Below are 15,452 nucleotides of genomic sequence, written 5' to 3'. Positions count from 1 at the left end.
TCCGGATTCCTTATTGTGTTCTCAAGATCTTTTGTGATTGTAATTGAGTGTAAAAAACCTATTTCCTATACTTGTCTATTTTTCCGTTCCCCCTCTTGTCGCTTTACCAAAAATATCCCAATCGCTTGATGAAAATACCAGAAGATCGCCAAAAGCTCTAGCATATCTCTATTCGATTATCACTGCGATCGTTAGTGGCGAAGAGATCACGTTTTGGCGTGTCATGGACGCATCTCTGACGCAAACAGAGCAGCTGGCTGCCACCGACAGAAGAGAGCCGACGTGCGCGTGTATCTGAGAGCTACTTTCGCAGGCAAAGGCAAAGGTGGTCGTCGGCCGGCCCGGCTGGCTTGCTTCTCGCTCTCGCTCCGGCTCCACTCTCACTCTCTCGTGCTCTCTGCAGCAACAAGTTGAAGCGACTCTGGCGCATTCTTAATATTTTTTTAAATTTATTTTTTGTCCGGCCGAGGTTTGTTCTTGTACTGTTTTTCCTGCGGTAAAAAGTGAAAAGTGAAATTGCAGAAGAGATGGAAATTGTTTAATAACAAGTTGGTCTCTTTCTTGTCTGTTTTTGTTTGTTTATTTGTTGGCGAGTGTATGCTCTTTTATTATCTTTTTGTTTCGTAAATTGTGGTATTGCGTGAATCGTGGAATCGACCTTTGCGAACTTATCGTCGTAACAGCAGCAGCAGCAGCAACAAAACCTAATAATAATTAAACCGCGTGTGCTCATTCGCCTACCAATGTATGCGTAATCGTATCTGTGTGCTTGTCTCTCTGTCGGTCTGAGTGCCTGTGTGTGTTTGTGTGTGTGTGTGTGTTTGTGTGTGTGTTTGTGTGTGCGGCGGGGCATTGCAAAGCCCCAGACGCCAAACGCCGAGACAGATACACGCAGCGCCGTCCAAGTGTCAACAGTCGAGTGCCTTGTGCCCAAGAGTAACCCTCTCCAACAAATTTCCGATCCGATCCACCAGACAACCAAGAACCCAAGAACCATCCATCAACCAGGCCATCAGGCTTCACCCGATCCATGCATGACCATTGCATGAGGCAGAAGAAAGTGCAAACTGAGCAATCGGCGGAAACGTGATCGGTGGAACAGGTGAGCCGAAAAGAGCTTCCTCAGTGAATATCAGGGGCACTTGCAACCCATACTAGTCTCAATGTTGAGCTATGAGGGGACGGCCTACTATCATTAGTGTTTTGCTCCTAGGATAGGAACATTCGAAAGATGAAGTCTTTTAGTAGCCTTCATAGAGCCACTAATGCTTTCCCCTCTAAATGAAAAGATAAATGCTTTATTTGCCACTCAATTATGGATAGAGCATAGAATTAGATTGAAATATGGGTACGCCTTTTGGGGGGCTCCTTCAATAACTCGGATCCAAGTTAAAGCTGAAAATTCATGATTTTAATTTGAAGAGAGATCAATGAACGCAAGCTCAGATTAAAAGCAGAACCATCAAGAACGACCCATTATTGACGTCTCGAGCTGCTGTCAAGGTCCGTACAGGGACCCAAAATCGTACTTGTACAATCAAAAAATCTACGAGCTACTATTAAGCGACATCAGTGTCCAGTCGAGTCTGTCCGTCCAGTTCTCATAGCACGAGTACGAATAGTACCCTTCCACGGGCAGCAGCAGCAGCGCAGATTAGTAATTCCCCGGAGATAAGCCTTAAACAAACAAAAATTGCAATAAATCACAGCATTGACCAGAACCTCTCCACGCGGCGGGAAACCTTATCTCTGGCAGAGACAAAGAGAGAGAGTGCGAGTGCGAGTGCGAGAATGACAGATATTGCGGGGAAACAGTGCGATTATCAAAATAGAAATTGAGTAACTATCGAAGTATAAACAGTCCATCGAACTCGATCGATTGCATAATTGAGATACGCACGGCAGAGTCGTCCGAGTGGGAGAGAGAGGACTGGGTGGGTGCCTCTAACTGGCTGTTAAGGTCGAACACGCACACCCTCACAGACAAGAGCAGAGCAGAGCACCTGGACAGGTGAGTCAGCCACTGAGAGCGGGAGAGGATCTCAGGTGAGGGACAGCGTCAGAGAGTAGGTCGGAAACGAAGGCGTCGTGCAAAATGCTTGTGCGTCAAGACCCATCCAATCGGATCCGATCCAATCCAATCCAATATACGAAGAACCGATTCGATTCTAATGGCACATTCTGAGGCGTGTGTGTGTCTGCTCCAGTTTACGTTTTGCCGGCCTTTGCTTTGTAGACCAAATAGTTTTCCGCGCTGTTTGTTTATTTAATTAGCATTTGGCTGTAGTCCGACCGTAAGACAACACCAGATCCACGATCCACATCCACAACCGAGACTCTCGCCGTAAGGTGGCTCTCAATTGCCCGCACGATCCAATTGTGCGATGTCCAATTTACAGCCGCAGCAACGCGATGCGATCGTCCAAATATACCCGTAATCGTACTCGTACTCGTACTCGTATTCGTACTTATATAAGCAGACACCCAGCTCCCGCGCGCCGCTAAGTGCCGGACCCAGCGTTTATTTTAAGTCTCGACTCAAGTGTCCGAGGGTCTTGGAAGATCTGTGCGCCTCAGAAAACAATTCCAAGGAAATGCAAATATTTCCCAGTGTGTCTGTGTATGAATGTATGTATGTGCACTCAACACTTGTTGGAATAAATCGGAGTTCGTGTTGACCTACGCATATATGTACACATATGTATGTATATAGTATGTATATAGTAGAGTAAATGGGGGGAAATGGAAGCGAAATTATTAGAGTTGGCAAATGATACTATTCCCAAAGATGATCCGTGGATTGCGGGCTCTCTAATGATCCATCTGATCGATCTACTAGTAGGTACTTCAAGCGATTGTACGCCCACATGATAGCCTTTCTATGAAGTACAAGTCTTAAGTGATGCATTTTTCAGAAAAGCGCTCAGGGGAGAGCATTGTTGGGGGGAACACTGTACAGAGGCTGTCGGATGTTGGCATTAACTTCGGGGCACGCGCCACGGCGGCCACGAGCCATCAATTTGCCCTTCCATCCAAACGATCAAAATCAACATTCTCCTCTTTCTCTGGCACAGAATCAGAATCCCATGTGCGTCGCTTGTTGAGGGTCCGAGGCTTGCCGAGTACACCCACACCGAAACCACCGCCGCCACCATGCTGCAGCACACAATGACCAAGCGCAAAACGCTGATCATTGCCTGCTTTGGGATTGCGCTGGGCCTCTGCATCGGCACCGTGCTAAAGAACTACCGGGCCCTGGAGATCGTGAAGCGGTGCAACCTGCGGCCAACGAACTTGAAGACGCCCAACGAGATAATTGGTCTGGAGGACGAGGACACCATACAGAACTCGCAGCGGAATCTCGTGTTCGTGGGTGTGATGACGGCCAAGAGCTTTCTGGAGGGACGGGCGAGAGCCGTGTACGATACATGGGGCAAGGAGGTGCCCGGCCGCATTGCATTTTTCAGCTCGGAGGGCAGTTACTCGGAGGAGCTGCCGGTGGTGGGGCTCAAGAACGTCGACGACCGATATCCGCCGCAGAAGAAGTCTTTCATGATGCTGTACTATATGTACGAACACTACATCGACCGCTTCGAGTGGTTTATCCGTGCCGACGACGATGTGTACATGGAGCCGAACAAGCTGGAGCGCTTCCTGCGTTCCATCGACAGCTCGAAACCGCAGTTCATTGGACAGGCGGGCAAGGGCAACAGCGAGGAGTTCGGCCTGCTCTCCTTGGAGTTCGACGAGAACTTCTGCATGGGCGGGCCGGGCGTGATCCTCAGCAGCGAGACGCTGAGGCGCGTGGCACCTCACATACCCACCTGCCTCAAGAATCTCTACAGCACGCACGAGGACGTGGAGGTGGGCCGCTGTGTCCAGAAGTTTGCCGGCATCCCGTGCACTTGGAACTATGAGGTAGCCGATCACAACGTCTCCGTTTCCGTTACCTTCTCTTCCCCTGCTAAGCTTCACTCCTCTCTCAGATGCAGTATATCCTGCGGCACAACTCCAGCGGTCGCAACGCGTACACGGGCAAGCTGAAGCGCAAGGAGATCCACAACGCTATCACCCTGCATCCCATCAAGCAGGCACCACTCATGTATCGCCTCCACTCCTACATACAGGTGCGTACGACACATTTTCACACTTCAGATTGCAGTTTCAATTCCGCTCTTTACCCACCAAGCAGGGCCTGAAAGCGGAGGAGATGCGCCAGGAGTCTCTGCTTCTGCATCGGGACATCAAGCGCATGGCCAAGTATCTGGATGTGCCCGACGAAAGCACTTACATGCTACCCAGCGTTTCGCCGGATAGCGATTCCGGGAAGAGACACTTTCAGGATCATAATATACTAGGTACGTTCCATACTTACGCACAATCGAATACATCGTTTTAGTCTTGGATTTCGCATGGAGTCAGTCAATATTCAATATTGATAGCAGCACAAACTATCATATAAAGTGCAAGTCTGGTGGTCGCAACTATTTGTATTCTTTTGGCGCTCAATATCGACATCACGAGGTACATATATCGATATGGAAGAAACAAACTGCAATAATGGTCGTATGGCACTACATTTCAATTGAAAAGTGAGACCAGCAATAAGAACGCTATATTGAATTTGCGGTATATAAGATTTCATGCATCAGATGAAGCGTAAAATTATATATAACCATATATGAAAATATCGTGAAATTCGATATCGATAGCGTTCCAAATGCAGCCCTAAGCACAGTAACCGCGCAACAGGTGTTTGAAATACAAATCAAATTTGCTTCATTAAAACATTTTATTTGAAAGAACGCTAAAACCAAAAGGTAAAACAAAACTTAGGATGTGTCGACTTTTCGCTGGACCTCGTATGCAGTGTCGCCGGAGTCCAGACCAGCCGCATAGCCCATAAGGTGGGGCAGGAGATTCTGCTCCATAATTCCGCCAAAAAGATGCGACTGCGGACCTATGGCAAAGACGGCCACGTCCTCGCCTGAGTGGACGCCCTTACGCCCGTTAATGTAGCTGGGCGTGAAGGAAGCTGCAAGAGAGCGAAGAAGGAGAGCTCAGTTATGGGAATAACGATCTCAAGGAGGATTCAGGAGCTACGCACTTTGACTGAGGGTCTTGCCGGGACTCTCGCGCTGGCCGTTTTTTCCTTGACTCTGCCACTTGCCAATGGCGTAGTTGAGGGTGCTGTACTGGATTCCGTTCACGTCCCGCTGGAGATCGTCCATGCCCAGGATGGGGGTGCCGCGCTTTGCATAGCCCGACATGGTAAGGGTGTGCGAGTGGTCGGCGGTGACCACGATGAGCGTCTCTTTGGGATCAGTCAGGCGGAGGGCCATCTCGATGGCCGCATCAAACTCGAGCATCTCGTCCAGGGCATACCCGACGCGCGTCTCATGGTGGCCGTGGTCGATGCGGCCGCCCTCGATGAACACAAAATAGCCGTCGGGATGCTCCGACAGGCGCTCAATGGCCACCGCTGTCATCTCGCTGAGCCTTGGCTGCTCCTTGTGTGCGGCCTGGTGATAGGCCATGTGGCTGTCGCTGAACAGCCCCAGCATGCTGCCATTGGAGCTGACGCAGCCGCGCAGCTCGCTGAGCGAGCGGGCGAGACAACTTTCCGGATGGGCCGACTGCCAACTTTGCACCAGATCCCGGCCATCGCGTCGATCGAGACCGAACTTTCCGAATCCGCCGCCCAGGATCACCTTAAAGTGGCGGCCCGGCTCCTCGTCCACCAGCTGGCGGGCTATCTCCAGCTCGTCGCTGCGCCTGGCCACGTGGGCATATGCCGCCGCCGGGCTGGCATCGGTCACACGCGTAGTCGTCACCAGCCCCGTGGCCTTGCCCGAACGGTGGGCCCACATACTGAGGGAATCCACCTTCTCGCCGGCGGCGCTCTGGCCAACGGTGCCGCTGCTAGTCTTCACCCCGCCCAAGTAGGCGGTGGCCGTGCAGGCCGAGTCCGGGGCCTGCTCGTTGGTGCAGTAGGTCTTGCACAGGCCGGAGTACGGGAACTCCTCGACAGCCAGCTTGGTCTCCTCGCCGCTGCGTCCCAGGCGCTGGCCCTTGAGAATGCGCGCCGCCGTCAGTGTGGTGATGGACAGGCCATCGCCCAGCATCATGATAATGTTCTTAGCCCTACGCCCGTCCGTGACCGTGTCCTGGGTGCGGTCCAGTCGAGCCGCCACCTGATCGCGCGCCTGCTTCAGCCAATAGCTGGCTGTCAGCTCCTCCACGGCTGATCCTCCCGTCGACCTTGTCGTTGGCTCCCCCCTCCCGTGCTTCAACAGCGGTGGGACACTAGCACAGAAGGCCATGGGCAGTCCCAGGAGCACCAGTAGCGACAGCAGCTGGCCCAACGTTTGAGGTGGCATCTTCCAATAATTTGACTCGTGTACTACACTGGGAATTCCGTTCTGACTGCCTGCCAAATATGCCAGTCGATCATTCAATTTAAAGGCAGCCCCAAACACGCAAAGCCTACCTGCTGATTGCTGACTGCTGACCTCCTGGTATCCAGCGGAGTCATGGAATACGGCGGCTAATTAGCATTCACCCAGTTCCCACCCGCCGCCATGAGCTATCATCCACTCGATCACTTAAGTGCGCTTTCGTTTCTCTCTGCAGGAATTAGCCCGGAGCTTAACAAATTTGTACCCGGGAGCACGGAGGATCTGCTGGACTGGTCCTTCATAGCACGCAGCCTTTATTCGGCCAGCTCGGCGAATCCCAAGCAGAAGATAGACTCGTCGATGCGCGAGGGACTCGAGGATGTGATCACCGAAGTGATGGAGAACATCAATAACTATTCACGGCAGCGCGGCAGGGTGATTGAGTTCCGGGAGCTGCTGTATGGCTACCATCGACTGGATGCCCTCCATGGGCAGGACCTCATACTGGACCTGCTGCTCATCTACAAGAAGTATCGGGGCAAGAAGATGACAGTTCCCGTCCGCAGACACCTCTACGTGCAGCGTGCCTTCACGGGCATCTTTGTGAAGGAGTTCGATGAGGACTTCTACAATGTCACCCTGCAGCAGAGTGAGTCCGCATCCGCATCCGCCAAGCAAATCACTCTTACTTCCGTAAATCACTCACCGTTCCTTTCAGGTCTGCTGGGCAGCATCCTACACAGTGGAATGGCGCGTTTGAGTAGCCACTTTACGATGGCCAGCGGCCTGCTACCTCAGGCAGAGGACAAGATTGTGTTGGTACTGCCGATCTCCGGACGACTGGGTACCTTTGAGCGCTTCCTGCGCATCTACGAGCACATATGCATCAAGGCGGAGCAGCACTGCGACCTGCTGGTGGTTATATTCGGAGCCCCAGAGGAGCTGGGCGATCACCTGCAGCTCTTGAGCGATCTGCGGGGCCGTCACGTCTACCAGCAGGTGAACTGGATCCAGCGCAGTGGATCTTTCTCCCGGGGTGTGGCCTTGGATGTGGCCGCCCGCTCCTCCTACATCCAGCCCGCGGACATCATCCTGTTCATCGATGTGGACATGGTCTTCGAGGTGGCCACGTTGCAGCGGGTGCGCATGCACACGCAGCGGGGGCGGCAGGTCTATCTGCCCATAGTGTTCAGCCAGTATGATCCGCAGCGTCGCTCGGATGGCGGCACAACCACAGCCGGAGAGGACTCTCCGCCGCCCATCGACGATGAAAACGGATACTTCCGGCAGTTCGGGTTCGGCATCTGCGCCATCTACAAGTCGGACATACTGGACGAGGACATCAATGGCTTCGACAAGGATATCACCGGCTGGGGCCTCGAGGATGTCAAGTTCCTAGAGAAGATTGTGCGCGTGGGCACACGCCAGCAAGGGTTCCTTTCAAACACCGCCGAGCTGCCCCTGGACTACAACGAGGCCGCCGAGCAGTGGCGTCGCCTCAGCGTATTCCGTGCCCCGGACCCCACCCTCGTCCACGTCTACCACGACATCAGTTGTGACATCCAGCTGGAGGCCGCCCAGTACAACATGTGTCTGGGCACAAAGGCCAACTCCCTCGGCAGCACCCGGCTGATGGAGCAGCTATTCTACAACAGCCGCGACAATTTCCGCTTCATAGAGGCCTTCAACAGGCAGAAGCAGCAGCAGCAGCAGCAGCAGCAGCAGGCCAGATGATGGATGATGGACACCCATCCATCCATATTCCTGCTGCCATATATAGTATTATGTTACGTTTTAATCTTAATCGCAATCAGTTTATGTTTCCCCATCTGTGTGTGTGTGAATGTCCCATCGTATCCTTGTAAGCGTTTGTCCTAGTGTGTGCGTGTGTGAGCCCCCCATTGGCTACCAGTCCTTAGTCCCTAATGCAAGAGCAAGAGATAAATTCCTAGAAAGAGGGAAGTGTCTGTACAGCTGGAGGAGAGGACCAGAGGACGGGCATCCATTGAAATATATGTATGTATGTTTGGTCCTGATTCCAGCCGTTGATTCCGATTGAATTTAAGAAGCAACGATTTGATAATAAAATATTAAGAATCTAGATTTATTAGAGAAATATCTACATAATTGAAGAACACACTATAAATTATTTGAAAACATCTTTTCGACTTCGTTTTTATCTCGAGATACACTCAGACAAAGCACCATCGGGTTCCATAACTGAATGAGCTCCACAGTCTATTGTATTTGGGGATGACTTGACTCTATATTACCCTTATATCGATACAGCTGGACCCCTATTCCCCTATTCACAGAAGAAGAGAGACCACTGTTTTACTTCATCAAGAGCAGTCGACTCTAAGCCTCGACTTCAGTCTTATTCTTAAATGATTGTTCAACAACTAATGTACAATTAATGTAATGTGTATCTACACAGATACATGCATAGGTGCGTATACCACAGAGGAGTTATACATCAATACATCAATACATGGGTCAGTGGGGGGTAGTGGCAGTAGTGTAGCGGCAGTAGTGTAGTGGCTGGTCATTGGGCTAATGGGTAAAACTATGAATAATATGTACTATATCTATATGTAGGTGACGGGCTCTATGCCGAGCAGCGAGAGGGCCACATTGAGCACCTGACGCACCGCCATGACGAGGTAGAGGCGAGCATAGAGGACTGGCATCAGCTGGTCTCGCATCTGAACGAGAATCTTCTTCTGGCGGTAGTAGCGGCTGAAGATTGCGGCCAGGCTACTGATGTAGCGCACCAGCAGGTGCACGTCACACCGACCCTGCTGCAGCAGATTCAGCGTGGACTCGACCACCTCTGGGAAGGGCAGTAGGTAGCCGTAGATCAGCTTCCAGTCGAGCTGCAGGCAAACAATCGAAAAACAACGTTACGTTGTAGTCACGGTCTCCCGTTGGAGATTCAACTCAACTCACATCGTCCTCCAATAGGCTGAGATCGATGTCGTCCAGCGGCGGCAGTGGCTGGTAGACACCTGCCTCCACCTGTGCATTGAAGGTGCGCAGCAGCGTCTCCAGGCGGGCCGAATTGTATAGAATGTTCGAGGCCCCCTTGGAGCCGCCCGATCCATTGCGCACCACATTGGCCGCCGAGGCGTGGTGCACCTCAAACAGATCCACAATCACGGCAGCAGCGCCCAAGCGCTGGATAAGGCCATCGAAGTCGCCGTGCGAGCTACTCATGCGGACGCCATTGCGATGCGTGGCCATAAGTATCAAGTCCTTGGAGCGCAATCTGTCAATGGAATAGAAAGAGATAGAAAGTAATGCATGGCATAGAGGGGGTAAGCGAGTAAGACTCACGCAACGTAGCTGTCTCTGTTCATTGTGGTGGCTGTCTTCCCGACGGGCTCCAGTACGGGTCCACAGACCAGACAAACGTGGTCTGTCGGCTGGTTTGGGCAACGTTGAGCCTCTACGGTCACGCGGAGAGTGTCATCAGACTGCTGATCTGGATCCACCAAGCGCCAGGCGGAGTAAGCTATTAGGCGGCGGGTAATCACGCGGAGCAGACTGAGACGATAGTGACCGAGCTGCTCGGTCCCATCGTCGAGAGTCGGGTTCGGGCTCTGACCAAGGCACAGGGTTGGGGCTTTGTCCGACTTCGAGATGTGACCATACCGATCCCCCTGCTGGAGCACTACGTTCAGAACGTAAGCAATAACCGGACGACGGTGAAAGCTGAACGCGCAGCGATCCTGGTAGAGGGGCGTGATCCCCTGCAGGGGGAACACCCAGTCTTTGGCCTTCTCAATTAGACCCTGCATTGCCGCCTCATTGGGCAGCAATAGATCCATTTCCTTGTATTCCTGGCGCATCTTGCGTCCCTGCTTCCGACAGTAGGCTTCCCAATACTTACTGATGTTAGCGATGCTGATGTCTCCACGGTCGGGAATGTCCTCGATGTGAAAGCGAATGAGCACGCCGCATCGCTGGAACAGTACCGGAGCAGAAGACTCCTCCTTATCCACAACAACCGTGAAGAAGTTCATCAGCTGCTGGGCTAGCTTGTTCATGGGATATTGATAGGACACCATTGGAACGAAAATCTAGCGAAATCTAGAAAAATTTAAATAAGTGAGTGCGTGACCTGCGATAAAACTATTTTTCGGAACTCTATCAGACTGTCAAGAAGAAAACAATAATAAACCGCCGACTCTGTTGCGGGTTTCTTTTGTGGATTTTCATCGATTTTTGAAATTATCGATGGTTTTTATAGCAGCCTATCGCAATGGGAGAAGAGCTAAAATAACTAAAAATCTAAGTAAATACACTGCGTTTAAATTTTCAGAGTCCGTTTTGTGTGTCGCCATCTTGAATCGCAGCCGCATTTCTAGAACAATTGTGTGAGGAAATAAAACTAAAAAAGAATAGTCTCCACAAAAAGCGTTGAGACACGCACACGCATCACAGTTCAAAAATCAGAAAGCGGCTTTTGTCAGGCTCAAGACAGCGACTCCTTTGAGCCTTTGCTGTAAGTGTGTGGTTGTAGCAGACTAATTTGATTGAAATGTCGTTTAGGATTGCTGTTGCTGATTTGCAGGATCAACCTGGAGGATGTGAACTCGGACTTGGCCTTTTTTCTCAGCAAGAACGAGGAGCCCGGCCACCGCTCCAATTACAACCATTACGTGTTGCCGCAGCCCATCTGGATTGTGGACAAGATTCGCTTTGTCTCCAGAGAATCCAGAGCAGCACAAGTAATCTAGATGCCTACGGAATTTCGGAATTAAAAAAATTAAGCTTGTTTGACTCATGTGCCGACTATCACGGTCTTAATACTGCGAGTGTACTCTAAATTTTTGTTTCCATTTTTAAGTTTTTTGCGCAAAGGTTAAATCAACTATCAACATTATCATATAAACGCATTTCATAAGCTGATCTGATCATCTTTGCCATCGTTTTAATCATTTTGTTCTAATCCGCGATGCTGAAGCGGGCTAGACGCGTGGCTTATGCATTCTGCTGACCTTGTATTGATTCACCAGATCCAACAATGCATTATCCATGTCCTTAGCTATGTTTATAAATAAATAAAAATATGTAAAATGTCACGCACCGAAGTGTTTTGGCTGATGCGATACCCACCGCCCATCGACGATGAGAACGGATACTTCCGGCAGTTCGGGTTCGGCATCTGCGCCATCTACAAGTCGGACATACTGGACGAGGACATCAATGGCTTCGACAAGGATATCACCGGCTGGGGCCTCGAGGATGTCAAGTTCCTAGAGAAGATTGTGCGCGTGGGCACACGCCAGCAAGGGTTCCTTTCAAACACCGCCGAGCTGCCCCTGGACTACAACGAGGCCGCCGAGCAGTGGCGTCGCCTCAGCGTATTCCGTGCCCCGGACCCCACCCTCGTCCACGTCTACCACGACATCAGTTGTGACATCCAGCTGGAGGCCGCCCAGTACAACATGTGTCTGGGCACAAAGGCCAACTCCCTCGGCAGCACCCGGCTGATGGAGCAGCTATTCTACAACAGCCGCGACAATTTCCGCTTCATAGAGGCCTTCAACAGGCAGAAGCAGCAGCAGCAGCAGCAGCAGCAGCAGCAGCAGGCCAGATGATGGATGATGGACACCCATCCATCCATATTCCTGCTGCCATATATAGTATTATGTTACGTTTTAATCTTAATCGCAATCAGTTTATGTTTCCCCATCTGTGTGTGTGTGAATGTCCCATCGTATCCTTGTAAGCGTTTGTCCTAGTGTGTGCGTGTGTGAGCCCCCCATTGGCTACCAGTCCTTAGTCCCTAATGCAAGAGCAAGAGATAAATTCCTAGAAAGAGGGAAGTGTCTGTACAGCTGGAGGAGAGGACCAGAGGACGGGCATCCATTGAAATATATGTATGTATGTTTGGTCCTGATTCCAGCCGTTGATTCCGATTGAATTTAAGAAGCAACGATTTGATAATAAAATATTAAGAATCTAGATTTATTAGAGAAATATCTACATAATTGAAGAACACACTATAAATTATTTGAAAACATCTTTTCGACTTCGTTTTTATCTCGAGATACACTCAGACAAAGCACCATCGGGTTCCATAACTGAATGAGCTCCACAGTCTATTGTATTTGGGGATGACTTGACTCTATATTACCCTTATATCGATACAGCTGGACCCCTATTCCCCTATTCACAGAAGAAGAGAGACCACTGTTTTACTTCATCAAGAGCAGTCGACTCTAAGCCTCGACTTCAGTCTTATTCTTAAATGATTGTTCAACAACTAATGTACAATTAATGTAATGTGTATCTACACAGATACATGCATAGGTGCGTATACCACAGAGGAGTTATACATCAATACATCAATACATGGGTCAGTGGGGGGTAGTGGCAGTAGTGTAGTGGCAGTAGTGTAGCGGCAGTAGTGTAGTGGCTGGTCATTGGGCTAATGGGTAAAACTATGAATAATATGTACTATATCTATATGTAGGTGACGGGCTCTATGCCGAGCAGCGAGAGGGCCACATTGAGCACCTGGCGCACCGCCATGACGAGGTAGAGGCGAGCATAGAGGACTGGCATCAGCTGGTCTCGCATCTGAACGAGGATTTTCTTCTGGCGGTAGTAGCGGCTGAAGATTGCGGCCAGGCTACTGATGTAGCGCACCAGCAGGTGCACGTCACACCGACCCTGCTGCAGCAGATTCAGCGTGGACTCGACCACCTCTGGGAAGGGCAGTAGGTAGCCGTAGATCAGCTTCCAGTCGAGCTGCAGGCAAACAATCGAAAAACAACGTTACGTTGTAGTCACGGTCTCCCGTTGGAGATTCAACTCAACTCACATCGTCCTCCAATAGGCTGAGATCGATGTCGTCCAGCGGCGGCAGTGGCTGGTAGACACCTGCCTCCACCTGTGCATTGAAGGTGCGCAGCAGCGTCTCCAGGCGGGCCGAATTGTATAGAATGTACGAGGCCCCCTTGGAGCCGCCCGATCCATTGCGCACCACATTGGCCGCCGAGGCGTGGCGCACCTCAAACAGATCCACAATCACGGCAGCAGCGCCCAGGCGCTGGATAAGGCCATCGAAGTCGCCGTGCGAGCTACTCATGCGGACGCCATTGCGATGCGTGGCCATAAGTATCATGTCCTTGGAGCGCAATCTGTCCATGGAATAGAAAGAGATAGAAAGTAATGCATGGCATAGATGGGTAAGCGAGTAAGACTCACGCAACGTAGCTGTCTCTGTTCATTGTGGTGGCTGTCTTCCCGACGGGCTCCAGTACGGGTCCACAGACCAGACAAACGTGGTCTGTCGGCTGGTTTGGGCAACGTTGAGCCTCTACGGTCACGCGGAGAGTGTCATCAGACTGCTGATCTGGATCCACCAAGCGCCAGGCGGAGTAAGCTATTAGGCGGCGGGTAATCACGCGGAGCAGACTGAGACGATAGTGACCGAGCTGCTCGGTCCCATCGTCGAGAGTCGGGTTCGGGCTCTGACCAAGGCACAGGGTTGGGGCTTTGTCCGACTTCGAGATGTGACCATACCGATCCCCCTGCTGGAGCACTACGTTCAGAACGTAAGCAATAACCGGACGACGGTGAAAGCTGAACGCGCAGCGATCCTTGTAGAGGGGCGTGATCCCCTGCAGGGGGAACACCCAGTCTTTGGCCTTCTCAATTAGACCCTGCATTGCCGCCTCATTGGGCAGCAATAGATCCATTTCCTTGTATTCCTGGCGCATCTTGCGTCCCTGCTTCCGACAGTAGGCTTCCCAATACTTACTGATGTTAGCGATGCTGATGTCTCCACGGTCGGGAATGTCCTCGATGTGAAAGCGAATGAGCACGCCGCATCGCTGGAACAGTACCGGAGCAGAAGACTCCTCCTTATCCACAACAACCGTGAAGAAGTTCATCAGCTGCTGGGCTAGCTTGTTCATGGGATATTGATAGGACACCATTGGAACGAAAATCTAGCGAAATCTAGAAAAATTTAAATAAGTGAGTGCGTGACCTGCGATAAAACTATTTTTCGGAACTCTATCAGACTGTCAAGAAGAAAACAATAATAAACCGCCGACTCTGTTGCGGGTTTCTTTTGTGGATTTTCATCGATTTTTGAAATTATCGATGGTTTTTATAGCAGCCTATCGCAATGGGAGAAGAGCTAAAATAACTAAAAATCTAAGTAAATACACTGCGTTTAAATTTTCAGAGTCCGTTTTGTGTGTCGCCATCTTGAATCGCAGCCGCATTTCTAGAACAATTGTGTGAGGAAATAAAACTAAAAAAGAATAGTCTCCACAAAAAGCGTTGAGACACGCACACGCATCACAGTTCAAAAATCAGAAAGCGGCTTTTGTCAGGCTCAAGACAGCGACTCCTTTGAGCCTTTGCTGTAAGTGTGTGGTTGTAGCAGACTAATTTGATTGAAATGTCGTTTAGGATTGCTGTTGCTGATTTGCAGGATCAACCTGGAGGATGTGAACTCGGACTTGGCCTTTTTTCTCAGCAAGAACGAGGAGCCCGGCCACCGCTCCAATTACAACCATTACGTGTTGCCGCAGCCCATCTGGATTGTGGACAAGATTCGCTTTGTCTCCAGAGAATCCAGAGCAGCACAACTAATCTAGATGCCTACGGAATTTCGGAATTAAAAAAATTAAGCTTGTTTGACTCATGTGCCGACTATCACGGTCTTAATACTGCGAGTGTACTCTAAATTTTTGTTTCCATTTTTAAGTTTTTTGCGCAAAGGTTAAATCAACTATCAACATTATCATATAAACGCATTTCATAAGCTGATCTGATCATCTTTGCCATCGTTTTAATCATTTTGTTCTAATCCGCGATGCTGAAGCGGGCTAGACGCGTGGCTTATGCATACTGCTGACCTTGTATTGATTCACCAGATCCAACAATGCATTATCCATGTCCTTAGCTATGTATGTTTATAAATAAATAAAAATATGTAAAATGTCACGCACCGAAGTGTCTTGGCTGATGCGATACCCACTTATCGATGTATCGCATCTGCAAAAGACCATCGAGCAGCAGGTA

General features: G+C 50.4%; 4 protein-coding genes and 1 long non-coding RNA gene across 13 annotated transcripts; 2 read left to right on the top strand and 3 right to left on the bottom strand.

Moving 5' to 3' along the window:
• Positions 1 to 327: 327 nt before the first annotated feature.
• LOC108155415 (chondroitin sulfate synthase 1) lies at positions 328 to 12,429 on the top strand. Of its 7 annotated transcripts, XM_033393586.1 has the most exons (8): positions 329 to 548; positions 975 to 1,102; positions 3,075 to 3,918; positions 3,987 to 4,127; positions 4,193 to 4,358; positions 6,634 to 7,047; positions 7,117 to 8,123; positions 11,987 to 12,429. In XM_033393586.1, exons 3-8 carry the CDS (start codon positions 3,154 to 3,156, stop codon positions 12,002 to 12,004), a joined length of 2,511 nt encoding a protein of 836 aa, XP_033249477.1. In that variant the 5' UTR covers positions 329 to 548; positions 975 to 1,102; positions 3,075 to 3,153; the 3' UTR covers positions 12,005 to 12,429. The 7 variants fall into 7 exon arrangements, with proteins under 7 accessions (XP_033249485.1, XP_033249477.1, XP_033249470.1 ...); XM_033393594.1 differs by having other exon boundaries at positions 328 to 1,102; positions 7,117 to 7,693; positions 11,560 to 12,429; XM_033393579.1 differs by having other exon boundaries at positions 329 to 1,102.
• LOC117188943 (alkaline phosphatase, tissue-nonspecific isozyme) lies at positions 4,779 to 6,475 on the bottom strand. The gene is made up of 2 exons (XM_033393610.1): positions 5,108 to 6,475; positions 4,779 to 5,035 (listed from the first exon to the last, which is right to left on the bottom strand). The coding sequence occupies exons 1-2, from the start codon at positions 6,378 to 6,380 to the stop codon at positions 4,833 to 4,835; spliced, it is 1,476 nt and encodes a 491-aa protein (XP_033249501.1). The 5' UTR covers positions 6,381 to 6,475; the 3' UTR covers positions 4,779 to 4,832.
• LOC117188944 lies at positions 8,484 to 10,586 on the bottom strand. Its single transcript, XM_033393620.1, has 3 exons — positions 9,735 to 10,586; positions 9,348 to 9,666; positions 8,484 to 9,274 (listed from the first exon to the last, which is right to left on the bottom strand). The coding sequence occupies exons 1-3, from the start codon at positions 10,466 to 10,468 to the stop codon at positions 8,987 to 8,989; spliced, it is 1,341 nt and encodes a 446-aa protein (XP_033249511.1). The 5' UTR covers positions 10,469 to 10,586; the 3' UTR covers positions 8,484 to 8,986.
• On the top strand, positions 10,647 to 11,320 carry LOC108155472. 2 transcript variants are annotated; one of them, XR_001775046.2, is made up of 2 exons: positions 10,647 to 10,905; positions 10,953 to 11,320. It is a non-coding gene; the product is annotated as an uncharacterized LOC108155472 (long non-coding RNA). The 2 variants fall into 2 exon arrangements; XR_004473023.1 differs by having other exon boundaries at positions 10,650 to 10,905; positions 10,975 to 11,320.
• On the bottom strand, positions 12,356 to 14,523 carry LOC108155454. Of its 2 annotated transcripts, XM_033393626.1 has the most exons (4): positions 14,442 to 14,523; positions 13,620 to 14,375; positions 13,234 to 13,552; positions 12,356 to 13,160 (listed from the first exon to the last, which is right to left on the bottom strand). In XM_033393626.1, exons 2-4 carry the CDS (start codon positions 14,351 to 14,353, stop codon positions 12,873 to 12,875), a joined length of 1,341 nt encoding a protein of 446 aa, XP_033249517.1. In that variant the 5' UTR covers positions 14,354 to 14,375; positions 14,442 to 14,523; the 3' UTR covers positions 12,356 to 12,872. The 2 variants fall into 2 exon arrangements, with proteins under 2 accessions (XP_033249517.1, XP_033249513.1); XM_033393622.1 differs by having other exon boundaries at positions 13,620 to 14,500.
• Between the last annotated feature and the right edge of the window lie 929 nt (positions 14,524 to 15,452).

The sequence above is a fragment of the Drosophila miranda genome, chromosome XL (genome assembly GCF_003369915.1).
Source record: "Drosophila miranda strain MSH22 chromosome XL, D.miranda_PacBio2.1, whole genome shotgun sequence".
In the NCBI taxonomy this organism is placed as follows: Eukaryota; Metazoa; Arthropoda; class Insecta; order Diptera; family Drosophilidae; genus Drosophila; species Drosophila miranda.
This window is presented reverse-complemented; position numbering and strand designations above follow the sequence as displayed.

Bases quoted from the DNA above. Each gene is read 5' to 3' on its own strand.
- LOC108155415 (XM_033393586.1), top strand. From the start codon at position 3,154: ATGCTGCAGCACACAATGACCAAGCGCAAAACGCTGATCATTGCCTGC. The intron at 4,359-6,633 runs GTACGTTCCATA...TTCTCTCTGCAG, and splicing joins TCAGGATCATAATATACTAG to GAATTAGCCCGGAGCTTAAC. The intron at 7,048-7,116 runs GTGAGTCCGCAT...CGTTCCTTTCAG, and splicing joins CAATGTCACCCTGCAGCAGA to GTCTGCTGGGCAGCATCCTA.
- LOC117188943 (XM_033393610.1), bottom strand. From the start codon at position 6,380: ATGCCACCTCAAACGTTGGGCCAGCTGCTGTCGCTACTGGTGCTCCTG. The intron at 5,036-5,107 runs GTGCGTAGCTCC...GCTCTCTTGCAG, and splicing joins CGGCAAGACCCTCAGTCAAA to CTTCCTTCACGCCCAGCTAC.
- LOC117188944 (XM_033393620.1), bottom strand. From the start codon at position 10,468: ATGGTGTCCTATCAATATCCCATGAACAAGCTAGCCCAGCAGCTGATG. The intron at 9,667-9,734 runs GTGAGTCTTACT...TTCCATTGACAG, and splicing joins AACAGAGACAGCTACGTTGC to ATTGCGCTCCAAGGACTTGA. The intron at 9,275-9,347 runs GTGAGTTGAGTT...GTTTGCCTGCAG, and splicing joins TCAGCCTATTGGAGGACGAT to CTCGACTGGAAGCTGATCTA.
- LOC108155454 (XM_033393626.1), bottom strand. From the start codon at position 14,353: ATGGTGTCCTATCAATATCCCATGAACAAGCTAGCCCAGCAGCTGATG. The intron at 13,553-13,619 runs GTGAGTCTTACT...TTCCATGGACAG, and splicing joins AACAGAGACAGCTACGTTGC to ATTGCGCTCCAAGGACATGA. The intron at 13,161-13,233 runs GTGAGTTGAGTT...GTTTGCCTGCAG, and splicing joins TCAGCCTATTGGAGGACGAT to CTCGACTGGAAGCTGATCTA.